The following is a 26845-nucleotide window of genomic DNA, read 5'->3' on the forward strand; positions in this document are numbered from 1 at the left end:
GTCCTATCACTGAGTACACAAAGTTAAGAAACAAAAGCCTACTGCAAGTCTTTCGAATTCCAGTCTTTTTGGAAAACTTACTATTACTCAGGGTTATTTTTTTAAGTCATACTAATGCAAGGAAGTTTTAACTGGTATTGCATTTTCCTTTCCTGGTTCCTTTTTTCCTCCCAGATTCAACAACATGAGAGCTGATCGTTTATTAGCAACATTTAAGTTCATTTTAAAAACTTTATCATCAGGGAACATTAGCTACTACCCTTTAAAATCAGACTTTTTGAGGTGTTGGGGTGTATTAAACACTGAGAAGATAGGTTTTAAAATAGGAATAAAAAAGGGAAAAGAATTTCCTCTTGGTACAGAGATCTGGGCACGTGTGCAGTTCACAGACCTTCTAGCAGGACTCATGCAGACAAAGTAGAGCATTTTACTCAAGGTTAGGACAGCTCCCTCTCCCCACCACAGGGAAGCCTTGGACTTTTCCACTTCTAGCTATCACAGGAGAGAGAATGCATTTAAGCTACCCACAAGTTAAAAAAGGTTTCAGAAAACCTCTCAGAGCAACACTCTCCTGCACCACAGAATAACTCACAGAAGATGCTGAAGAACAACCCGTCAAGAAATCACATGTAAAAATCTATCTGCAGCTTGAAGAACATTTTGTTTCTAACTTGCACTATGTTCTCATTTAGTGGAGAAAAGTCTGCCAATAGAGAAAAGCACAGCAGGAGCAAGCATGAATGGAGCCTCATGTAAATGGGCTGCTGTGTACCACACAAAATAAACAAAGGAGAGGCTTCAGAGGAATCGTGTGTGTAAATTAAGCAACTCTTCACTGACCTGACCAGCCACTGATGAAAGGCTGGAGTTTTGCTCTAAGTAGGGAGGGAGAGAAGGAAAAGTATATCTAGTCCTGCTAATATGCCCAAGTGATGTGCACTGAGCCCCAAAATAAGAATTCCCAGAGAGCTATGTTTGCATATCCACTCATCCAAAACACAGAGTATTAATTAAATGTTGATCTTTACTTAAAACTAGTGATGTGTGAACTGCTCTGTGAATTACTGGAGATCATGTTGCTATTAATCTCACAATCCACGAGCAGTCAGAGCTTAGAGAGGTAGAAGCCAGTCATTTGAGAGAGTTATTAGGACATAGGCAGCTCAGGTCCTTGCAGTGTGAGGCTATAAAACTGCCCCTTTCCCATTACAGCGTCCACGGGCAGTAGCTGCCTGTGATCTCTCATCTGAATCCCCCCCCTACAAAAAACTCTCCAGAAGCAGCAGAGAATGAAAGGGGAGAGATCAGATTTTCTTCCCTGTGTAATACAGGCTGAGCTAATTCAAGTGGAATAAATCAGTCCGGAGTATAACAGGCAGTAAAGCACTGTGCAGTGACAAGGTCATGATGAGTTAAATGCTCTTCTGTGCTCCCAGTAGAGAAACTTCTGACTGCTTATGCTTTCCATAACCACCGTTAAAAATACTTTTACACCTCTAGTAAGTTTACAGAAAAGGGAGAAAAAAATCATTCCAAACATAAAAGGGACTGTCTTCTACCATGAGTATCTCCTACTTCTTAAGAGCTGCAGAGGAGTTTTAGGAGGGAAAACCTCATCCAACATCTTTCAAACATGCACAGGGTACAGCTAGGGCCTTCTCTTGCTGAGGGCAGGGAAGAAAGTGAATTACGGTGCCTGGGGCTGCTTCTGAGTATTATGTTCCATCCTTTATGAGGAAGTAAAATACATAGAGATGCACAGCAGAGAAGCAGAACAGCAAAGAGAAAGTCCAGCTTTTGTCTACACTGCTGGCCCAGAGCTGCAGTCCTGCCAGCCTTCACTACCAGGGTGATGAAGATCTGGTGGTAACAGAATACAGCACCATGTCTGAGGGGATAACTGACTCTCACCTTGTGAGCAGGGTTTCATCCCTGTAGCCCATCTAGCCTCACCACAGGTCCCTGCTCAGGGACTGCAGAAGGGGCCATTTCATTCATTGCTTCGTCCACAATCTTCTGAAGCCTTCCTGAAACAGCTACTCTTTTTCCAGGTCAGACTAGTTCAGCCTTCTCACTATGATACAATTGATCGGATAGCTAAAAATCCAGCTATGATCATTTCACATTATCTTGGAAAACTGAGGGTGTGCATCACTGCACAAAAAGAGTCTCTCAGTTTGAAACTGAAGTGATGGCAACATGAAACTACTTGTAAAAAAAGAACAAAACACCCCCCCCCCAAAAAAAAAAAAGAGTGGCTTACAGCAACATCCTGCAGGCTGGGAGAACTGTCTGAACACAGTTATTGCCTTCCTCATGATATAAGCACTGAAGCACCCTCCTACTCCGCCTTTAAAATTCAAAATCAGCAAGTATAAAGCCCAAGCAGCTCCTCCCTGGTTCTCTCTGAGGCCCTTGATCTCACTGCTTCCATTCTTAAGGGGTCATGATAACGCTACTCTTGCATGATAATTTTAGCATTTCTCCCCAAAGACTCTTTCTTATAGAAGTTCAGCAAAGGGATATAAATTCCAACCTCTTTTAAAATTAGGGTTTTTTTCTCCTTTATAAGTTCAAAGGAAAACAGCTCTAAATCTGAGCTCAGAGCAAGTAGCATCCAGCAAATTTGTGCCTCATGCTCATTAGTAGGTATGACAGCACACTGGGTCTCAGCAGCTCTACTTAAAGTTATCATCATCAAGGCCAGAGACAAAGACCTTCCCTCTCTCAAAGCAAGGAATATGTAGTGGAAGTTGCAAGTTTGCATTGCTTTTCTATACACTTCTATACACTACAACCCAAGAAATCCACTCAATATATGTAGGCAGCTGCTGGATAGTGAAAACCACTACTGTTCTACCCACTACTAGGATAAAATACATCAGCAGAAATTAGCCACTAGTCCACTCCAACGCAGCCATGAAAAGAAGTTCTGGATCATCTCCAAATAATAAGGTTATAGCCCAGACTTCACACCACCTACAAACTGTGTGTCATCCCCCAGAGCAGTTGGACATACGTGACTTACATTTAATCAGCTTCTGTGGTTTCTCAAACTTAGGAAAGAGGTAATTTGCCATTGTTAAAATGTCAAAAACATCTCATGACACACATTCATTGAGCATGTCCATGAAGCTGAACAATTATATAAAAGGCTGCCTTTGAAGGCAAACTATCTGGACATGTTTCCAACTCCCCAACACCAGAGACACAGAAGCCATGATAGCCCTAACTAATATTAAAGCCTCGGGGTCATTAAAAAGCAAACCCAAATTAACCACATGTATACAGAGAGACACGTGACTAATAAGATGACAATAATTAGGCAAAAGAGTTTGCAGGTGTTGATCTAACACCATGAAGCCAACACTAACTGCCAGATAATCTCATAGACACACTTTCTGTAAAGGATTGCCATTCCTAATCAATGTAATCTGATATTCTTGACAGCCACTACTTTTGGATCACGGATTTTGGATTGCTGTGCTTCTACAGTATGTGCTCTATATCTTGCAACCTTTGAAATAAACCTTGAAACAAATAGAGCTTGAAACCTTGAAACTAATAGAGCTGCTTTCTTATTTTGCTAGGTTACAGACACCTCTTTCCTTCCCAGAGCAGGCTAACACGCAGACTGATTTATCTGGACAGAAGACTCAGTTGGTCAAGGAGTTAAGTTACGCAGGAAACCGTAACACTTTCTGTTATGAGTCAGGAAGGAGAAAATGCTTTACCGTATGGTCTGTAAGAGGAGGCAGCACAATCAGCTTCTCCATGGTATTCATTACCACCCTCCAGAGCTCTTTCAGCACCCGTTTCAACACTGTCTTTTCACACACAGTTGCAAATAGTGTCAGGCTGCAGGGAGAGAGCAAGAACACAGTAAGTACCAGAAATGCAATTTGCAAGGAGAAAGGAGATGTGTATGTGAGAATCAGCGCCCCATCCAAAACAGTTTCTCCTAATGATTGTTTTATGGGAAAAATCTTCCCCTTTCGTACAGTGCAGCCCATTTTCATCCTTGGAGCTCTAGCACTAATGGCATTTGGTCAAAATGCGTTCTTGACATTTCTGACCTCAATCATTTCTGTTTATTGACCTGGGGATCACAGAAGATATCACTGAATTATGGTAGCTGGGATATCCCAGATAAGATCAGTTACTATTATACTGGTTCCTTTTTAAGAAGATACTTCCTGCAGTATAGGGTGTACAAAGTATACAGGAGAAAGTCATAAACAAATATAGAAAAATGGTTTTAAGCTTGAAGGGATGATCTTAGTTGACTTCCTAAATTAATACTTCCTAGACTGTTATGCAGACGTTCCTGCAAATGCACAACTTCTGATAGTTGCTGAAGTTCCTTAACAAACCACTTCTAGAACCACATCAAGGCATTTCTTGGATTTCTCTGCACTTTGTTGCAATTGCCTTCACCAGCAAGCACCTGCCATATGTTTACTCCCTTTTACATAAAGCAGTTCTGCTTTATCTCCCTATTTATTCCTCCTTTACTATTGTACAGGCTACCAAAAAGGCTAAGAAATAATAGACCCATCTTCAAGGTCCCATAGTCCTTTCCAGTGTTATTTGCTAACCACATTGGGAGAGCTATGGAACAGGAATTCTACAGCCAGTAGTAGCGCACAGGCAATAGCCAACTCTTCCACATTGCGTAACATCATCTCCCAAATTTCTTATTTTCCCATTGCTGGTTAGACAGTAAGTGAATAAAACTGAACAGGGGCAGGACTGATGCGATGTGTGTAGGATGCAGGAGTCATTAAAAAAAGACTTTTCTTCCATAAAGGCGTGAAGAAAATAACCCAGGCTCAGATTATCATCCTCAAAATGACTTGCTCTGCAGCTGGATGAAAAGCTCACAGCACCCCAATTTTCCAATGATACAAAAGAAGGTAGCTTTTCAGGATTAGCAAAGGCATGCATAGAAAATGCTTAAAGAAATGAGACAGGTCCTAGATGTATTGATTGCTGCAAAGAGTCACTTGCTACATGGTGACTTGAAAGAAAGATGGAAAGACCAAGTACAGAAAGCAAGCAAAGAAACTATTTCTCAGACTTTTAAATAGCCTTCACTTCTCTCATAGCATTTATCATTAAAATTGCTGGCTACACCTTTCAAAATAAAGGACTGCTGTGTATCATCAAGAAAATTAATTTCTACAGTAACTAAGAACTGTATCACTTTGTAGATAAAGGTTTAGCTGATCATAAGAATTATGTGCAATTAGCAGCAAAATGTCCCTGTACAGCTGAATAATGCTGCATAGCATTAATGGCAACAGTTAATTAAAACAATGGATCTATAGTTCAGTTGATTCAAGCTGGATGTGCGGAAATGTACCTCACCTAGTGCAAAAGCTTATTTGCTAGTCAGAACAGCACTCGCTATGGCAAGAACACACAAGCTGAACATGAGATACTGGGATACTGAGTAGCATATGTATTCGGTATGTGAGTATGTTTTGCAGTATGTTTGCTAATTGGCTACAGTGCGTTACAGTGCAATTTGTACAGCAGAAACCTGTAGCTAGTAAACTTATAATTTACTGTGTGCCTCATCATCTTCCCAGTACCTGATTAGCAAGTGTGCTTTGCTGATATCTATAATTGCCAGAGGGAGGAAGGGAGAATTGGGATTGAATTGTGGCATTGAAGGAAAGTGGAAGAAATACATGATCCATGGCTTGGGGAGAGGCAGATTTGGGAAGAAAAGACATTAACTCTACCTGAGAATTCAGAGGCTGCACATTTCAGGAACCACCCAAGAACACGGAGCTATTTTTCCTTCCCCGCCCTGTTCCCAATTTGATGCACTGCATGTATGAGACATATCCGAACACACTCTTACTTTCCATCCAGAAAATCCATCAATGGCCTCAGGACATTATCTGCATCTTGTGCCACAGTGTTTCTGGCATTAGCAGGAACATTTCCTGTTCCTTTCACTTGACAGAGGATATCAGACATTTGCTTGACACACTCATCGATACGAGTCTGAAAGCTGGACAGGTAAGAGAAGCAAAAACAAGATTATTTGTGGCACAGATCTCACCTCTAGTACATAAGGTAAAACATTTCAAGCCCATAAACTGTGCACTCAGTTATACATTCTTCCTCCCTGAGATTTTCTGCTTATTTCCTTACAGTGTTCATTATAAAGGGACATGCTATCCAGTTCCTTATGTACATCATCCACAGACAGCCCACCACCTGGGAACACAGACACACTCACACTTCAGAGGAGTTTGTTCTTTCAGCTTGCAAAGAGAAATGATCCTTTGTTGTTTTCTAGAAATGCAGCTATTCTTAGCTCAAAGCCTTGCATATCTTTGCCTTCTACACACAGCGTTATATCATAGAGATCATGGAACAATGGTATGATGCATGCACCACTCCAAGCACGTAAGAGTCCATCAGCAGTAACCTGGCTATGACCTTCCACAGGCCAAGCCTTCAAAATCACAGAGACAGCCTGAAGGCAGATACAGACTGAAACCAGTCCACTGTCATACAGTCTGCGTTATACCGAAATATCAGAACTGGATGTGGGGCTTAGCTATATAATGAGCAGCAACCCCGTAATGTGACTTGCAAACCATTAAAGTGCAGTTACCTTTCCATTTCTTATTGCTAAGAGATTTAAAATGAAATAATACAACGGTTAGATATGATGAATACCACAGCAGAGGTGTCAGCCTACCCATTCAGTGAATAAAGGGAAATGCTTTGACATTTAAAAGAACAATTACTAACAATAGGCATTACAAGTGACATTTAGTGATCTACTAATGGCACAGAGGTTTGAAACCGTGAAGTGAAACCGGTGCTAGGAACTAGGGTAAAGACTTTAGAGCAGGAACCCAGCTTTGGAAGCCAGCTTCATGTCTGTGCAAGTGGCCTGAGCTTCTATTGTGTGAATCACCAAGACATGCATGGATCAGGAAGCACCCCTCTGAGCAAACGCCTTCCCCCTGCTACCGCCCTGTTGCTCTACCCTTCTTTCCCCCACTCATCACCTCTTTCCTTTCCTGCATTGCAGCCTTCGGCCTCATGATCCTCCTTGCTCACTTCTAACCTGCCTCTCACTGCAATTCCACATAGACATAAGAGCTCTCTCCACACACAGCCTCCATTTCCACTGTCCCTATTTTTAGCAGAGGAGGGCTTGCAGCAGCCAGTTGTGGCTACAACAGCTTAGCCAGAGACATAAGCCACATCGGGTGTGCTAGAGAAAAATAGCACCGGGAATTTTCTGCACTGCCAACAGTCCTTGTTCTGTTACAGGCTAATCCTACCCCACATTTCTCCCAAATACGGCATCAGTTGTGGGATCCTGCTTCAAGACACTGTAAACCTCCAGCTGGGGGAAGAAAAATAACAGCATTTCTTAAAAGATAAAAAATAATCAAAGGTAAAATTGTCACCAATGATGAAAACTGGTAAATCAGTTACTGTGGTAACAGTTTCACCTGAATGTGAAGCCCATGTAAATGTACAGCTCAACAGGAATCCTCGGCAACAGTGAGTTAAAAGACAACCTCACCTAGGCTGTCAGACAGGGCCTTATGCTCCCTAATTCTTACAGGATTTCCTCCCTTTCCTCCTACAGCCTCCAGGAACAAAACAGCAATCAGCCTTGCATGAAGTGTAAACTCCTTCAGGGTTCCTTTTCTCCAAGAAATCCCGTAAAGTGGAAAACGTTTCCACGTCCAGACGTAATCATCTCTCAGCTCAAAGGTGGCCGGACTCTCGGGATGCGGGCTGCTTTCCCAGCAGGTGCAACTATCTCACACAGATGAAGCAAAGTGAGATCTGCAGTGTCAGGTGTGCACAGTGTTGTGGGAGCAGCTCCTTGCAGACCCTGCACAGAATACTGTGGATATCGGTTGTACCTCCCACTTTTACATCCTTCAGGAGAAGATCCTGCTCATACAGTAAATTGCAGCTCCGCTTTTCGTTCTCTGTTACTGTTAAGGAGCAAGTGAAGCAGCTGAGCCCTCTGACTGGTTAAATCTCTCGCTGGCACATCTCTCTAAAACACTGCCTGGTATGTGTGCTGATACTGAATAATCTCTTTAAATTATATTTGCAAATGTCAAGATTCAACCCTAATTGTCTTGTAGCAGTGACACCACGGAGACAGGTGTCAGGTAACAATACTCACCCCTAATTATGATTTCTCACTCATCCTCCATCTAATAATGAACCTTATTGTTTCAGATCAGTTACAGTTTGAATCTCTCCGTTTCTTGCTATGCCATCCATTAGTGGCAACGGGAGCTACCCACTTAGCGCTGTGTGCTGAAATCCATCTAGACACTGACAAATCCCACAGTGATTTTTGGTCATAAGTGCTGCAAATCTATAGACTGTAGGAAGCTAAGTTGGTACAATTTGCTTCGTTCCCCTCACCCATGTTTAAGTTGTACCACTCTACATGCTTGCATTAATCTTGTTATAAAGCACAACATGAAATGAATGGGGTTTATCGTGAGAAATGGTTATTTCTGAAGATCAGCTGGGAAGCCTCCATTTCTAGATTTTGCTTAATTGACATCTTTTTGCTTCACTGCAAAATTATTATAAAGTTGAGCTCATTTTTATCCTCAGGTAAATGGTATCATGTTTTGAAATAAAACTTAATTGCCAACAATTACTCCAGCAATTCTTTAAAGAGCTTCTCCCTTTGAAACACTGGAAAACACCATTCACTGCAACATTAGACCAAGTCAGTCTCAAATTCTAAACCCGTTTCCCTCTTATTCCAATATTCATTTAACAATCAGAAATCACTCAGCTGTTTCATACGTTCAGAGCAGAATGTTTAAACAAGAATGTCGCTTCATAAATGCTAAGCTGGAAACTGCTTTCAGAGCAATAAAGGAGCAGGCAATTGAGTTACTGACAAGCACTGTTTACAGAAAAAAAAATCAGTTTACGTAATTCAAACAAATTTCACAGCTGAGAGATCTCCATGTTACCTTTCTAAATAAAGCAATATAGAAAACAGACTTCTAAAAACATTTCTCACTTCTTTATGTGGTCTCAGCATTTGAAAAGCCATGAATTCATGATAAAAAGAAAAATGCAATACAGTTGACATGAGTTTCTTTTCTCTTCTTAACCTCAACAAATGAGGCTAGATGACAGAAAGGAATGCTTCACGGACTGAGAACCTACTTATACTCACCTGTTACCAAACACTGCACTCAGCTCATCCAAAACATTGTTCAGCTTCACCTGGAGCTCTTTGAGATGGTCACTTGCTTCTGTGTCCAACTGTAGATGAAAGAAGAAAACTTAGCGTGGACCCAGAGGTCAGTCTACTGTCCTTCACAGTGTTCGTGTTCACTGCTGAGGCCGATGTTAATAGGCATGTGAACTCTCACCACTGGACTTTGCACACTATGACCCTCTCCTCCACTGCCTGCTGCTGTTACAGAAGCTGTGAGATCATCAACAGATACTTGACCAAACAGCAGTAAGAGTTTGCCCTTGCCACAGATATCCTCACAGTCCTCTTCCTGATGCTACTTCAAGTTCAGAAGGAGACTTGGCTGTTTTAGACTTGATGTTATTTACTTGTGCATTTCTCCATGCATGATCTTGAAAGATGCTATTTCACCTTCCACCCTGGTATCAGTATTCAAACTTAAGAGTGACCCAGCCACTGCTCTCAGAAGACTGCTCCCCAGCTATTTTGCAAATCTGGCCACAAGTATCACATCAGGAACTGCTGTGCACTGATCACTTTTGGAAAGCATAATCTAAGCTATGTGTACTGAGCACATGCAGCTCTCCTCTTGCAAGGATCCAGATAACTTTTGGTATACAGCTCTTCAGAGGAGACTTTATATATAAAGAAAAGAAGAAGAAAAAAAAAAGAAAAAAAAAAAAGTGCCCAAGCACTACATGGGCTGACATCTTGGCATGTGCTGTAAGAAGGTGCTTGCTCCATCATTCTCAGCCCAAAGCCACCTGTTTCTGCATTCATGAAGTGCTTGTATTCTGGCTGTTTTCATCCCTCCAACCTTGAAACAAAGCCACTTTCTGAGCAGGCCACCTGTGTGTATACATAACATCGAATGTTGAATGCTTTGGGATCATTTACCCTGAAAGAGTAACTTGTAGAATAGATTTGCGTTTGTATGCAGGCAAGCTCCTGGTTGTAAAACAAACAAACAAAAAAACTCCAAAAATGTGTGCATTCAGCACTCACAGCTTCAGCTTTACCTCTAAGCAGACTATCTATTTACCAATGTAATCAGCCAGATACCGGCACAGTGGCTAGTAATCAGTTAGGATTTTTATGGTATATCCATGCATGAAGCTACACAGGATTCAAACATGATAGGAATTCCCACTTTTACATTCTGTGCTGAAGCCCTGCTTACGTTCTTTAGCATCTGTCAGAGAAAGCCAAGCCTTAGGGGATTTGGAATCTGATCCATTCATTTTCCTATCATCAACTGGCATGGAAAACTGACTCTGTTAGGCATTTAAAACAGCGCTAATGGAAGTCCTGGATCAGAATTTAAGAAATGGTGAAAAATATGCAGATGTTGATTACTTAAGCCTTATAACTTTAGGCACTGCTTGCTGTGATTATTTTTCTCTATTAACATGAATTTGTATTTCTATTACCTTTGTAAGTCCCTTGCTATGAAGGCAGAGGGAAGATAACAGCATGCCAATCAGCAGCCATTCTAACCAAACTTGTAGGTGACAAAACAAAGAACAACATCTGTTGGAGATGCTTTGTCTTGCCCCTACACAAGCCTTCCGTTCTCACATTAGCGTACAGCGGCAACAAGTCACAAGCTGCCTGGCTCACTATTGATAAATAGTGTAATAGAGCACTGTGAACAGTGCTCTGATATTGTCCATTTCTCATACATTTGGTGCAAGTTCTGCTCATCACTGGCACAAACATTTCAAGCAACTGCTTTTCCAGTTGAAAAAAAAGGCCAGAAGAAATTTCTGTGGGTCAACTATTCCTCTCTATTTACTTCTACTTCTTTATTAGTTACCAGATGTGTGTGTGCTGGATCTAGAGATGTTTTAGGTCAGGATCAACAACTTGTTGCCTTGGTTCATGAACTATGCAATTAATGAATCGTTTTACTGGGAAGTGACATGACTGAGAGCCTCTAAGTTTTCCCTTGCTGCTACACTTGTTGACCACAGTCTGACCTTCCAGGGGGCAGAAGAAAGTCTGACATCTGTATTGCAAGAAGGGACAGCTGGAGCAGTGCTTCATGATGGGGACAAGCTCCAGTATCCACAACGAGGAACACAAGCTCATGGCCCTCTGGGTGCAACTGGCAAGACAGCTGCCCAGATTTGACTTAGAGGTGCCTAGCCTTACCCTCGGGAAGCAAAGCCAAAGACAGCCCTGGTGATGAGCATTCTGGTTAAGTGACCATCATATTCTCTGTCATCCTGCAAAGGCTGTTTTTTTCTGAACAACTACTACTACAGAAGAAGGAGTCGAGATGATATGTTACCAATTGCTAATGCTTAGGTATTGGCTCAAAGTAAACTTTAGGGAATTATCTGAGCATGAGTTAAGTCTGTTAGGAAGGTACAGGAAGGTGTGTATTGCTGTTTCTCATACATATAAGCCGCATATCGGTTACAGTGTTCCTGTAGCACGCGGTATAGCTGTGAACTGTTCTTTGCCAATATGGTGAAGCACTGATAACAGCTCTCAAATGAAACGGTGTCTATTTTGCTGCTCAGCCAATGAATCCTAAGTATATCAGCTATCACTGATAGTAGGAAGTGCTACTTGGACTGCATGATAAATCTGGCTGGTAGAGCAAAGCAGAAAGCAATATTAGATAGCTGGGTCGCTGCCATACGTCACGTCCAGATCATCTCTATCAGAAACGAGAGCTCAGCAGGCTTACGATCTCCATTCTGTGGGTGTACAGGAGATGATTCAGAGGAAGAAAGCTAATGAAAAGTTCTTTGTGCAAAACATGGGACAGCACCCACGGCCAGGTGGCTTCTGATCTCTGAGCAAATGCTCCAATTCCAGTAGAGATAATGGTTGGTGCTTCCATAGTACCATGTTTGAGATGTTAAATGTGTGGTACAGATAACTGAGGAGCACACAAAAAAGGGAAGCCCTAACCCTATATTTAGATTTTGGGGAACAAAGCAGGGCCCTATTGATTTTCTGTAAAGACTTAGAACTTGGCACTTCAGATTCTGGGCCTCAAAGTCTCATCCAAACAGATACAGGGCTGGAACCTCAAGTTCCCTGCTAATCTGCATGGTGGTGTTTACAGCATGGTATTATAAATTTTTATTTTAGGTTGACCTTCTCCTGCTTCTCTCATGGATGAAATGGAATTCGTGAATTTGCTGCCATGGGCTTCCAAATTCTCCAAGAGATGTCTTTAGCTTGTCCTTCATTTCTATACACAGTGATGAGGAGTGAGCAACCAGAACTGGAAGGCTCTTCTTTAGCTAGAGAAACTCAGCTGTCTTTCTAGATGGTTGATGATGTTAACTAATTCACATCTTAAAGCCTTTGAAAACATCAGGTCTGATCTGACATAGCAGCAGCCAGAGAATTTTGTCCTGCTATCCTATTTTAGCCACATGCAAGTTACGGGACTCATCTGGCTCCAGCTTGAAGCTGCCGATTCTTGTTCTGCTATCCTCCACTAGGGCCTGGGAATGTCTCTCTGCAAAGGGAGAAACCTGGAGAGCTTAATATTGGCAACAGTGGCATGCTTCTCAAATGCTAGAGCGGCCTTACCTAGCTATGGTTCTTGGGAGGCTAATGAAAAGCAATCAGTAGATGCCACAGACCCTGTGAGAACATTCCTGTCAAGTGCTGACTGTTTTAAAGTTGTCCTGCAATTTGTTATTCAGGTAGCTAACTGAGGTTTTAAAATGTGGGCTAAATCTGGCAGAGCACTAAGTAGAGAGTTTCCTGAAGCATTAATTGTACAGCTTAGCTTAGCTTGTAACCAAAGGCATGAAAATTGTATGATGACAATCTGCTGCTACTCAGTAGCTAATTTTCTGCATTCCCCAAGCAGTGTTTGTCTCTGATACTCACCCTAGACACCTGCACTTCACAAAAAGTGCAGAAATGCTGTTTTAAACCAGGTTTCCACAGCACATCTAGACTCTAGCAGTAGGCAACGCAGTAAGGCAGCTTTTATTTTCAATGTTATGAGCTCATAACTCATGAAAAGCTGAGCAAAATAATGGGCTACAGAGGGCCATCTCTCACCAGCAAAACCAGAAAGGCTTACACTGGCCTCAAAGAGAGCGTGCAGGGCAGGCTGATGTCTGCAGGAAAACTGCAGGGGTGAGTAGAAAATGCAGGTTACATTAGGTTTAACTAGATAATGGATAAATAATTACATAAATGAGGCCAGATGCAGTCAAGTGCTAGCAATGAATATATATATCCCATTTTAGGACAGAGCAGCCCAGTTCTAAAAAGCATTTATGTACTCAGTTTCTGTCCAGCTCTCCCCCCCGACTCCACTATCCTTTATACTTTGAATGCTAAGTGTCATTCCATAAATGCATAAATTTTCAAAATTGGCTTCAGAAATATTTGAGAGAGCTTCTGAGCCACCCTGAAGCTGTTTTGACCCCATGAGATAACATAAGGCATAAAGATTCCTTGGGATCTCAAGCACAGAAACAAAAGGTTCACTCCTCACAGAGCTCTCTAAAGCCCTTGATGTCCTACCTTTCCCACCAGTACTGTTAATGGACTACATGATGTCGCACATGAAACCCAGTGATGCTGGACCAATTTTTGCCCTACTTTATGCCTTCCAAGCACAAGTTTTAAAAAGAATAAAAGAAGTGGGGGCAGAGATAAGATTCCTCACCTGGGGAAAGACAGAAGGAAGACACTATATAAAGGAGCCTAATCCCATGATATAGTACTGGGCAAACACTTCTATTCCTTGTTATGCCATTACACTGCAGGGTAACTACAGGTGAGCCATTGTCTTTTCAATTCCCTAACTGTAACTTTGTTAAAAAGAATAAATGACGTGAACTTTCTTTGGAGAGTGCTTTGGGACCTGCTGGCAAAGAGCACCAGGGAGCAGCAGTATTTAAAAGCTCTCCAGAGACTTGCAGGGCTAGCATTCTGCAGATGGACATGCATCTGTGAATTAGAAGCAAATGAAGCCATGAGTACGCAGTAATTGAAATCAGTCCCCAAGTTCTGGCTTCACACATTGTATATCTAACTTCACCATTGTTGGAACAACAGAATATTTGGTACCTAATTCTCAACAATACACACAAGAACACAAACAGGCGAACAGTTCAAGAGGGCCAGGACATATCACTATGCTATTTCATTAATTCCCCAAGGAAGCAGTTCCATTTTGGGTACAGTAGTCAGGACATTTACATTTGTGCAGGCTGCTGTGTGATGCATAGATGAACATACACCAAATCTATCACACAAACTAAGAACTGCCCTTCTTGAAGGGGAGGATAAAACTCAATAGAGATGCATTTCCAGCAGCATGTTTGCCTACATGAGTCTATTTTCAAAGCTGTTGTCTCACCAACTGATACTCACCAGCCAGGTTTAATCTCCATCAGAGAAGGGACTACTCAAACTAGGATGAGACCTCGTTTACTCTAGCAAAACAGAGGATCTGGCAGGTTTCAATTCAAGAAGCAATGTACTACATGGTCACCAAGAGGAAAACCCCTGGGGACAGCAAATAATTCAGGCACCTAGCACAACACGATTTATTTCTGGTGATCAGTGGCAGCCTAATGAAGTCAACAAGCAGAATTTGAAAAGAAAAAAAGAAATTACTTCCAAAAAACAGCATTCTGGCATGTTTACCATTTTTTTTCCTATGAGTTTTATTGCTCCCAGTCTGGGCTCCTCTCCCTTTTTCTCTTGTCCAGTTCTGCAATACAGGGGAAATACTGGCTTCATCACTTCTATTCTACCTCAGCTACCACCTGAGGAAAGTTTTAAACAGTAGAATACAGAGAAGAGGTCTAGGCTAGGAGAAGCAGCTGACAGTCCCACCAAACATTTTTTTCCCCAGTTTAACATAGCATCAGTTAGCTTGTTGGCATTTTCAATTCTAAGCATAGGGAAACCCTACATAAAGGTTAGTGCTATGCAATAATTTGACAAATTGATTCCTTAAGAGAAATCAAGTGCACATGCATTAAAACTTTATAAATCATTTCACAAACATTTCATCACAAGTCTATTTTTTCCTGAAAAAACAAGCATTTCACTACCACTGCTATTACAGCTGAGAGGATATAATTCTAGTTCTTGATGTAAATGTAAGAAGTTAGGACTGTTGAGATCGCATGTGAAAGGATAAGAGAGATCCCTCTTGCCTTATGAGACAAAACTTTTAGTAGAGATTTTGTCTCTTCATAGAATTCTGTCACTAAGCACAAGAAAGATTTGAAACAGCAATGCAGGCAAAAACTGAACTGCCCATTAGCAAAGTGAACTTTCCTCTTGGTATATAGGTCATAGCACAGATTCTACCACAACACAGCCAAAAGAAAATGCACTTAGGCTTTGAAAACAATTTTTTCCTAACAGCAGCATCAGCAGCCTTTTCTTCGTCTTCCTGAATCTTGAAAAGCAATGAAAAAGAAAAAAGTACACAGATTATATCAGAACAGAAACAGTTATTTGGGGGAGAAAAAGAACTAATTTTGTGAGAACAGCCATCTCAGAAAAAAGAAAGGAAAGATAAGAAATATATCTATGTTCATGGACACTTCTGAGTATCCAACAAAGCATGAGTACATAACTCAGCATTTGCATTTTTGCAATATGTTAGATATTGGACATTTAACACCAGAGGTACTGTCCCACATTTATATCATGTAAAATGACTTGATGTCAACAGTTCTCAGACACATCTGTCTTACTTCAGAGTCTTGAAACCACCAGCCATGCCCACAACCAGCCCACACGAACACGTTACAGATTCCTCTCTCTTTCCTCCTCCACCCTATTCTGTGCCTTGAAACATTCCCTCCTGCATCTTATGATAAATTTAGCTGAAAAATCTCCAGGCATGGCTGTCCCTTCACACTTACTATAGCACCAGGTGTCACGGGGCTCTCTTCATGACTGCAGTCTGCAAGTACCAGGATGATGCTAATAACCTAGTAACATTGCAGTAAGAATGGGTAATAACTACTCAGTCTCTTAACGCTCTTACCTCTTTACCACCCATGGCTTCAAACATCTTCTCCAACTGTACCCGCAGTTGCTGGATGTTATTCATAAGGATGCAGGGCTGAAGGGACAAAAGCAGGAACCTGTTACTGCTCTGGATGCTAACACATATTCATCCACTGGTACAGTCTGTGCCTCAGACACCCTCCTCCAGTACCACTGCCTCCATGAGTCAAATAGGAGGTAAGGCACAGATTTCAGCACTCAAACCTAAAAAAGGAACATCCTTCTTTCTCCAGCTTGAAATGAAATGGCCAGTTCCAGAAATCCCAGATCAGGGAATTCTCAGCTGTTGTATTTTCCTCCTCACCTCTATCACATAGAATGAGCTGAGAAGAAATCAGTGCAAGACCAAGGCCCAACTCTCTCCCCCCATGCCCTCCAAAAGTCCAAGCTGTTGTTGCCTTCAGCCTCTTACTGCTGCCAGGTACTGTTGTGAGTTGTGTAAATCTCAGGTCAGAAGGGGAACTACCAGCCAGAGCTGCACTCAAAGAGATGTCTAAGGTCTGCTAGGCCAAGCCTGAGAGCAGTAATCAAGGGCAGCTTGAGCAATAGACTCCTCCTCTCCCTACTTCCATCCCCAACACAGCTGTGGGAGATACCAAAAAACAGCAGGGGACAGACCCAGGGTTCAAAAATGAAAGACCTTGTTTCATTTAATATCCTGAATTTTACTAAATTTGGGTTTAAACAGCAAGTTAATTAGATGGAGACATAAATAAAACAAGAGTGCTTCTGAGTACCAGATCTAGAGAACAACCTGTGCTCATCATCTATCACCTCTCTGATGCAGGATGCAGACAGGCAGAGTAGAAGTTAATTCCAAGGGGACCTAACAGTCTCCAAGCCCTGCAGATCACCTCCGTGGTCTAGTTTTATTTTATGGCTAAGCCAGAATTCAATCCACAAAAGTGCAGGGATGATGATAAAAACAGTACTGATCATATTTACATCATCCATGTGATCAGATGCAGCGTGCAGGGAAACTTGTTTTATCAGGACAATTACGTGATTCCTCAGGGTGGAGGAGGAATTCATCACGACTCACCAGTTTCTCCTTGGAACAGTAGGACTGGAAGCTCTTGGAGAGGATGTCAGCATACTGCATCAGCACTTTCCCAATTGTCTGTGAAGACAAGGTGTCAGTACTGTTATTTGTCCCCCATCACTGCAGGAGAACTCCAGGAAATCAAGTCAAAACCACAGACCAAATAGTATGACGTTTTGAAGGACCCTATTTTTCATCTCGCTAAGGGCAGACAAACAGCTGGATGTTGAGGATATTACCTTAGCAAATCTCCTATTGTAATGAGCAACAATGACAGGGTCTGGGCACTCCAGCTTCTTAATGATCTCAAAGCTCTGATTGAGCTGGGTGAAGACATCCACCACTGAGCAGGAGAACAGAGCATGCTCGGATGTTTGCTGGAACTAAAACAGAAGCACACAGAGTCATTCTCAGATGGAAAGGTCTGAAATACACAGCTGGCATTTCATGGGTATCTCTGTCATCTGCAGTCCTGGAGGCAGGATAACTTCACAAAAACCCAGAACTTCCTCAGAATCAGTCATAAGCTCTCCAAGAGGCCCAGAGGAGCTAAACAGCCAGTTCTGTTGGTTTTATAGGTTTATCGTCCTTCACCAGCTAGGATTTGACAAGCACTAAGGAAATGCAGTGTGATGCTGAGATCCTTAATGAAATGCATTGTTTGCCTGTCAGTTAACGAGTAAAGAAGAGAGTGAAGAGGGTTTTTTTTAAGATTTTTAACGTAGACATTAAGGGAAATGCTGACAATAGCATCACATCACAGGCTACAGCACCAACAGTCACTGAACAAACTGCAAGGTTCGTGCTCCCCATTGGAAATACTCAGCAAATCAAGATTAGTCTGTAGGTGGATTAAGGTCATATTCTCACTGCTGTGATTAAGCACATGCTAAATGCCTTATATTTCAATTACATATCTCACAAACACAAGGAGATGAGAGAGCACCAAGCCACTGGCTGAAAGATTAACAGCAGCAGAACACAAGAGGCATAAATGAATGGTTTGCACCTCACTATTAGTTTAAAACAGCTCTTTGTGACCTGTACACAAAAGTACTATGATAAACAAGTTTCCTAGTGCAAAAAGGACTGCATCATCCCTTTGTATGACAGCTGAATTTACAGTGTTATTGTTTGGTTCTGGGCAATGAATACCACAGTCCTCCTTTCAGTGACCTACATACCCCATCTTTTTTATCTCTCTCCAGAGCACCATGCAAGAATTCCAAAGAAACATCTTCATTTTCATCCAGCCACTGCATCACAAACTGCTCAAACCACCTGGAGGAGGGACAGGAAAGACAGCAAGGTACAGCATGAAATAGAGCACCCCAAATAGACCTTTCCCCAGGACATACCCGTCCCTGCAGCATCCAGCGAATGTTCAGATCATCTAAATGCCCTCAGAATAACATCTTGCCCCTCCTCTTTCCCAAACAACACTGTCAGGCAGTTGGTGCTGTTTCAGTAAGCCTCATGAAAGCTTGCTGCTGTTAGTTGCCTGAATGCTATTATCTATGTATCCAGCCAAAGTCCCCCCAAATGCTTTTACTGGTACACAAACTACCAATGAGTAGGGCCTGTACCATCACTTGGGCTGAATCAGCAGAACATGGCACGGCCCAGTCTCTGCAGACTGCTGGTTCTGTTCTATTTTTGTCCTTCTCCCCTCTATTTCCTCTTCCTTGATACCTTCCCCTTTTTCCCTTGGGTTCCTTCTTTACCTTTTCAGCATCTCGGAGCATTTTTATTCCCTTTTCCTCCCCTTTCATCCATCTGTTATACAAGAGAAGGGAGACCTCCATACCCACTGTTTGTGTGTAGAGAGAGAGACAGCATACTCCATTTGGACTCCATTTGAACCTACCATTTTGCATGTAAGAGATGCAAATGAGTATGAAGGGAGGAAAAGACACTGTTTTCCAGGGCCCTGTTGCCACTTTATCTGCAGATACAGGCACAGCTCTGGAATGCCAGAAGGGAGAATTGAGGCTAGAAGTTTTCTCTGCTTTAATGCTGTTCCCCTCTTCCCCAAGCCTTCTCCAGAACATCCTCCCATTTCTTTGGCCTGCTGATCTGACTGTGAGGGTGCTTGAGTAAGATTAACTTCTGATGATAGCACGGCTCATCCTCTAAGGCTTGCAGGAAGCTGGCCAGCCCTGAAGCAGCACTTCATTGCCTTCTTTTAAAGAAGCATAAATTCAGTTCACAAAAGAAGTGCCAGCCTGACAGCCTTGCAACATGGCCAAGTCCCTGAGACCAGCAGCCCCTAGAAGCAGGACAAGTTTTGTATTCATCCCATCTCCTCACTTGGGAGGAAAAGCTAAATGGTAGAGCAGAATATGAGAGGTTGCAGAGGAAGAAGCTATTAAAACAGCCACTGCTCTGTCTCAGGGAGATGCCTTATGTGAGGTGGTGCCAGCACAGAATAAACAGGCAAGGTGAGAAATGGCTTCAGTGAAGGGACCTTAGAGCTTGGAGAGCAGGTCATCCCTCTGTTCCCTGCTATTTGAGACATAGTCACATAGCACAAATGGGAGGGGTATTGTCTATGTTTAAGCAAAAACACAGCACTTAAGCCTTTATTTAAATGTCTGTCTAGGGTTTGTTATTCAGATCTGTCGTGTGCAAGTGCCAATGTACTGCAGCTGAAGCAAATCTTAATTTTAAATATTACTAAACAGCATTCACAAATAAGGAAAAAAGTGCCCATGTGTGATTTCAGTCCATACAAAGGATTATTATATGAGCTTCACAACAGAGTACAACCTCCTCTAAACAAGCAGCTGTGTTCATACAGATTGTGCTAATTATGGGCTGAGTTTGCAAAGAACATGAAAGCATGTGCCAGACATGAGAGGGAGATCAAGAGCAAATTCACAGACAGAGCACAGTGGATAGCCTTAAATACTCTCCACGCTTTGGAATATAAAGCACATCGATGCTAATATTGGAAATTGTAACTGACACAGTGTTAAATGCCGACAGCAACCTGCCTATGCAGCACTATTCAATTTAGACAGCAACAGAGCAAAATTGTCGTAGACATATGGACTTCCCATGTTCCTGAAAAATTCCTTTTGACTGCCAGTACAAGCTCTCAGAAGTCAGCATATTTGGGAGTTCTTGTGCTTTGCAAGTTTCTCGTGCTTTCAACATTTTGTTTTTAACTACAATAGCACATTTTGAAGCTATAGCTCAATCCTTGCAAGAGAACTCAACGGTTTACAAGGAAGCAACTACAAAATCCTCCGCCTCTTTCAGAGTTCCCTGGCTGCACATTGCTGGCTGCCTCACCTATGTCATAGCTCAATGGATAGAAGGCACTACTTGCTAGAGCCAAAATTGTGGCTTCTGGCATAGAGAAAAGTAGAACTACTTCACGATTATCATTCATCCTTAGTTATTGCACCATATTCATCCTTGGTTATTGCACCATATCCATAAGAAAGGGCCATGCAGCGTTCAGAACAGTCATTGCCCATTTTTATGGCTATCATATGTTGATATACAAAATCAACCGCATATATTTTACTGTCTCACCAGATTGCCTAAACAAAGACGGTGAGTAAAGAAAGGGACACCGTGGTTTGGGATTTTGTCATGTCCCCTCTCCCAGCCCTGCCATTAAAAAAAAAAAAAAAAAAAATTATCTAGGTCCAGAAAAAGGTTTAAAATGAACCTTCAAGTGTGAAGTGAACTACTCAGGTCAGGTCAGGAAATTCCGTAACCACATTTGCAAATCCACTCTCAACTTTGCCCTTTGCCGGCTGGCAGTAAAACACAAGAGATTATAAATCATCTATAATTATTTCTAGTTCCTGGGCACATTCAGGAGCAAAATATGCTTTGAGCTATAACAAAACCCTAGAGTTATCTCAGGCCAAGTATCCCTTACAGTGTTTTACCATCAGTTTTTGGGCTGCTGAACAAGTGAGGAGGGACACTGGGGACCACAAAGGCAACATATCCAAAAAGACGTTCAAAATTATCTAGCACAAAGCCAGTAAAAATAATTTGATTCCATTAAGAAATAGATTCAGAATGTTGTTATATGGCAAATATCGCCTTCGTCCTGTCGCTTTCAATTATCGATCTAGAAGCAAGCGGGGTAATGACTCACGCACCAGCACACAAGGCAGAGGCTGGCGCTGCCGCTGCACGAACGCTCTGTGCTTGCAGGGGTCGGCACAGCCTGACTCGAGACAGCACAGCCCACGTCTCCAAACAACTTTTGTACAGAATACGCCTCAGTCCTGCCTGCAGGGAAAGGGAGCAGTGCTTTGTGATAAAATGCAAGTGTGCTGCTCTTGGTTGCACAACAGCAAGGTAGCACAAAAGGCTGTAGTTTCAGCTTGGCCACAAGCCTGGCTTCTGTGGTCTCAGGCTTGACAGGTGAATTAATCTTGCTCGTTTGCTGTGCTGATGCATGTGGGTGCCCAATGAACATCCAATGGGCCTTGGCAACTGCAGAGGCAAGAAAGCAGGCAGGATTTCCAAGAGTCAGATGAGCAGATACGATGTTCGATAAAGTGACCCAGAAGAACAAGACAGGATTTGAAAGGCAGGAATGCCTTTCCCCACCAGAGAGGAGCTAGTCCCTAGTACAGCTACAATACTAGCTGCATGACAATATCAATATTACAACAAAATATAGAACATTTCTTTATGTGTCTAAATAGAAAGGCTTTTTTGGAAACTAACACTTCACAGCTTTTAGCAGGCAGCTAAAAAGTGAAGAGGAAGTTTTAAAGATCCACTCTCAGCTATGTTTCTACTTCAGGTTCAGAAATTGCTGCTGAATTTCAGAAAATAAGGGGAGCATAAAAAAGATTCAGTTTCACTACTTTGGAGCCTTCACCTTATTCAATTGTGTCCCAAGGCTATCAGAAGAATAGTCTCTTACAGCTCCAAAAAGAAAAGAGAGTTTATGGATATCCTCTTGTCTGTCTAGTAGACAGACATCTCAGCTGTTTCCTGGACAGCAGCAATTTGGTTTTGTCTAAAGAGTTTACTGATGTGCAAACCTGATGCATGGACTCCTTTGTTTAAAGAAGCTGCAAGACTAAAAACACTGGTGACTGAGCAAAACAGACAACAGCACATTGCTGTAATTGATATCAAGGGGATATTTTGTGACAGGTGAAGACCATGGTTGAAATAAACACTACTTGTGCCTGACAATGTGGTGGTTGTACTAAAATATGAGTGAAGTAGCAAGGAAAACCAGACACTGCACAGGTACAGGAGCACTGAAGGAGCTCTACCACAAAGACAAGCAGAGCAGAACAGTCTGCAAAAAAAACCTGAGCATCGTTATCCTGATTACACAGGAGAAAAAAAATGAAACTAAGAATATCTGATTGCTTGCCTAAGTCTGCACTGACTCAGAGGCACAAAGAGATAAGCCTTCTGAGACTGTCACTCCAGCACCCTATTCACTCAGCTAATGCCTCTCTCTGACCTGATTTGTTAAGCAAGGCCCATAGCCCAAGCCGAGCAATTACACCGAGTGCCTCAGTCTTATTAACATGCAGATAACACCAGGCTCGAGGGACTGTGTATGGTGGAGGATGGGAAGAGAATTCAAAATGCCAAACTGGATAGGCAGTCCAAGCAAGAGGGGCAAGTGCAGAGCACTATATTTAGACAGCAGTGAATAATCAAATACAGGATGGGAACAATAGCTAGGTAGGACGCTGCTGAGGATGCCTGGGCACTGGCAATACCATTGCAAAAAGACTGCCATCACCCTGGCATGCAAGAACTGCAGCACTGCGCGCAAGACAATACAAGGCAAGGTCTAGATGGAACAGTCGTATTCAAGCGTGGGTGTTGCACGTCCAGACACAGACCAGCTGAAGAGAGGTGAGAAAACCTCACTCGCAAGGAAAGCTAGGAACAAATGGGAACAGGCAGAAGACTGGGAAGGGACAGGAGAACAACAGGTGACTCTCACAAAACAGGAAAAATTTGTTTTCCATGCCCAGGCTGGTAGGACAGGATATAACAAGCTCAAACTGAAGCAAGAAAGATTTGTAGGGGAAGGGGGGCCCAAACCCCCAAAGCCTGATGAAAGGGATAATACTGAAGCACAAGGAAAATAGCTGCTTGAAGGGGATAGAGAGCCACTATCACTAGAAGTCTTTAAAAAAAGAGTTAGACAGACACTGGTCAGAAACAACATACCTGCTCTTACCTTAGGCAAGGTGGCAAACTCTGGTACCATATTCTTTCCAGATTGCTCAGACAAGCTTTTGTGCTCATAAACCTCCTTCAGGTGTGAAATCTACTCCCTCTCTTTTAAAGTTAAATAAAAGTTGAGAACAATTGCTAGAGCTTAAGAGGAAAAGCTTATCTGATGTTTCCAACTAAACCACCTGGTCTTATAAAAAAGTTACCTTTACTTACAAATCCTGTTATGCATATATGAGATACCATGCACATGCACACAGACATACATACAGTGTGTGTGTGTGTGTGTGTGTGTGTGTGTGTGTGTGTGTATAAAGTTGTATCTATTAATACAAGAATGTAAGCACCTGTCTAGAGACACAGAGATTGCATACATTTGGGGCATCTACTCAGAGGGTCTCTGATGACAGGGAACATTTGCCGTTCGAGAACTGACCAAAGCCCACACTACAAGCACAGAATAGTTTAAAGACTGTTCACGCCCCTGCTAAATCTGTTGAGACCTATGGGAGACACTGTACAACAAGGGACTGAACTGTGTCAGGGACAGGGGCACAAAACACCAGAGGGGACAAACATGCATGTAAATGTAGAAAATAAGGAGTGGTGAAATAGTGTATCATGAAGGAACCACAGGAGAATCAAATGACAAAAGGAGATACAGAGTGGGGGTTTACTACAGAAGATTCGATACACTCACGCTGGATATTCAGGCACTTTTTCTTTGAAGGCAGGCAGATCACGAACATATTCATTGTACAGCCACTTCACTTTGAAGTGTAAATTCATATAGTCTGCACTTTTACACAGCCTGTGTTTCTCATGCTCTGTAAGGAAGGAAAAAAAATAGCAGTTAGGTCTGAATTTACCACTATTGCTGCAACAGACACAGGATGGTCTTACAAAGCAAGTCTGCAGTATGCAATGGTTTTGAGCACAAAGCATCTATAGAAACATAAAATCTTCAATGATGCAAGATTTCAGCGGTGTGCAGGCGTTCTCTGCATTTGACAGCTGGCGCTCTGGAGTTTATTTCTGTAGTTCCAACTAATGCTTCCACTTATTAAGAGGTTTTGGTATTTCCGTTTAACATATGATGTCCAGATTTTACTCTTGCAGGAAATAAATCAAGGAGAGTGAATCTGTCCATTCTTAGCTATAAACAAAGGCAACACATACATGTTACACTACATTCCCTAAGAGACAACAGTAGAGAGAATGAAGCTCTTTAGTTTGACAGTGTCAGTCGTGAGTAAGTTGAGACAAGTTGTGAATTCTTTACATAGGTCCTCTCAAGCATTTTCACTACAGCATGTTAAATCTTCCCCTGTCCAACTCTGCCTTGTGAAGGCTGGAAAGCAGCTAACATGAATTCAGCAATTACTGGAGCCACTTTGACATCAACTTGATCTGCAGCTGAATTCTCAGTGGTATAAGTAGCGTCACAAGAAAGACCTTTTCCTTCCTTGTACCCTAAAGAGAGGCAATACATAGCCAGAAATACTCCATTCCACGTCTCTAACATGGCCACAGAATGTTCCCCAGCATCACAAAGAGACTCTCTGGATTGCCACAGCATATCATTTCCACACATCTCCTGCACAGCTCATATGGCTTTTCATCACCAGCTTGACCTCAAGTAGTTATTATTATTTTACCTTACATTCTGCATATGGATTACCCTCCCAGTAACAAATGGGTTTGAAGCCAGCTTACACAGCCCAAAAGAGTTCAGATTTGCTCTTAAGCCTCACATATCTGTCTATACTTACCCACTACTGTGCCTGTTCATCTGCTCTCTTCCTCCTCTCAACTTAGCCTAATGACTCTTTGCCTTTGCTTCACTTCCCTTTTGCCCAATTTATTCTTCCCAGCCTTCTCCTCATACTCTTCCATGCCCCTCAACACCTGCACACTTTAGTTTCCTCCATCTGCAAAAGCAACCCACTGCTCATGTCTCCAGTCTTTAACTGTTCACCCTTTCTCCACTCTTATTCAATGAATATGCCGTGCACAAGCAACACTAGGAGTCTGTCTCATTCCACCACAGATTGTCTCTCATCTCCTACCTATAACACTCAAATTACACTTGATCCAAATGACCTCTTCCAAACCTCAGAACCAGAGCTCCATATGCCCCTGCTCAGCCTATCAACAGGGTGGAGCATAATTCTTGAAAATTTTACTCCCCTCAGACTTTGTGCCCATCTCCTGCTTCTCCTGTAGCTTCTAGTCCTTGCTTCAGCCTATCCCTTAGAAGATCATCCATCTACTCTCCCCTCCATCCCACAACACAAACTCAAATGTGACTGATTTGATCTCTATTCCAGGCTATATTCTTCTCTGCAAGATGAAATCTCAGTCTCTCTCCCCTCATCTCCACATTCGCAAAGCCCAACACAACTAAAGCAAACTATTGCCATTACACCTCAAAGCCACCTCAGCTGCTGTTCCTGCTCACTGTGGTCACTACATGGCATGCTGTTGTTGAGACCTGCAACCTGACCCTCTTGCTTGACCTGAGCTTCTCCATATGTCTTTGTACCCAGGCTATGTCTGAACAATGCAGTTCCTCTCTGCATAATGCACCTGTCTCTATAATGTGACCTTTCTCATACACCTATACAGCTAAGGCGCTTGCCATACTCAGACCTACTTTACTGCAGAGACCATCTCCTTGGACCACCACTCCCTTTCCTCTCTCACAAGAAACATATGCTTCATGTCATTGTTTCCAAGGCCCTTCACAGCCTATTTCCACATTACCATCTTTCAGCAGTTGACTCCCACCTCTGATCAGCCCACAAGCCCTGTTTTTAACCTACTTGTTAAGTTCTCCAAAAAGCATATTCATGCTTTCTCCCAGGCCACTGCTCATGAGCTTACAAGAAGCTCCTCCTACTGCACTGCTTTTCTTCAAACTCGTCTTTGAAAAGAGTAAGATTAAACTTTCTTTCATAATGGTAATGGAGGGCTCACAGCAGCTAGGCTTTGTGTGAACCATGATCCTAATTATCAGCTGACCAGTGCTGCGCTGCCTGTATCCATTTCTTTCTTCTGTCAGACTTCAACAGCATGAATACACTTCGTGCCAGTCTTCTTTCAGTTTGCTCACTCTAGCACCACAGTAAGCTGCTAGGCCATGACTATGGTCTTAGATATTAGGCTAAAATGTACATGATTTGGGTACAGACTTAGGAATTTTTCCAAAAGCTCGCATAAGCATAGGAAGGGAAGGGAATAAGATCTAGGATTTGTCTTTAAACTCAACTTCCTAGCTTTTGTGTGGTTATGTCATTACTAATGTAAGTCTCTAAATGCATCGCTGCTTATATGTGTAG

General features: G+C 42.3%; 1 protein-coding gene across 1 annotated transcript in view; it reads right to left on the reverse strand.

Moving 5' to 3' along the window:
- UNC13B (unc-13 homolog B) overlaps window positions 1-26845 on the reverse strand; it is a 106857-nt gene that overhangs the window by 19117 nt on the left and 60895 nt on the right. The window contains exons 18-25 of the mRNA XM_067316455.1: window positions 24205-24331; window positions 18494-18590; window positions 17549-17692; window positions 17310-17387; window positions 16245-16322; window positions 9215-9303; window positions 5873-6025; window positions 3735-3858 (exon numbers count right to left, since the gene is read on the reverse strand). Coding sequence (XP_067172556.1) covers window positions 3735-3858; window positions 5873-6025; window positions 9215-9303; window positions 16245-16322; window positions 17310-17387; window positions 17549-17692; window positions 18494-18590; window positions 24205-24331 — 890 coding nt within the window. The remainder of the gene's footprint in view (window positions 1-3734; window positions 3859-5872; window positions 6026-9214; window positions 9304-16244; window positions 16323-17309; window positions 17388-17548; window positions 17693-18493; window positions 18591-24204; window positions 24332-26845) is intronic.

The sequence above is a fragment of the Apteryx mantelli genome, chromosome Z, assembly GCF_036417845.1.
Source record: "Apteryx mantelli isolate bAptMan1 chromosome Z, bAptMan1.hap1, whole genome shotgun sequence".
Lineage (NCBI taxonomy): Eukaryota > Metazoa > Chordata > Aves > Apterygiformes > Apterygidae > Apteryx > Apteryx mantelli.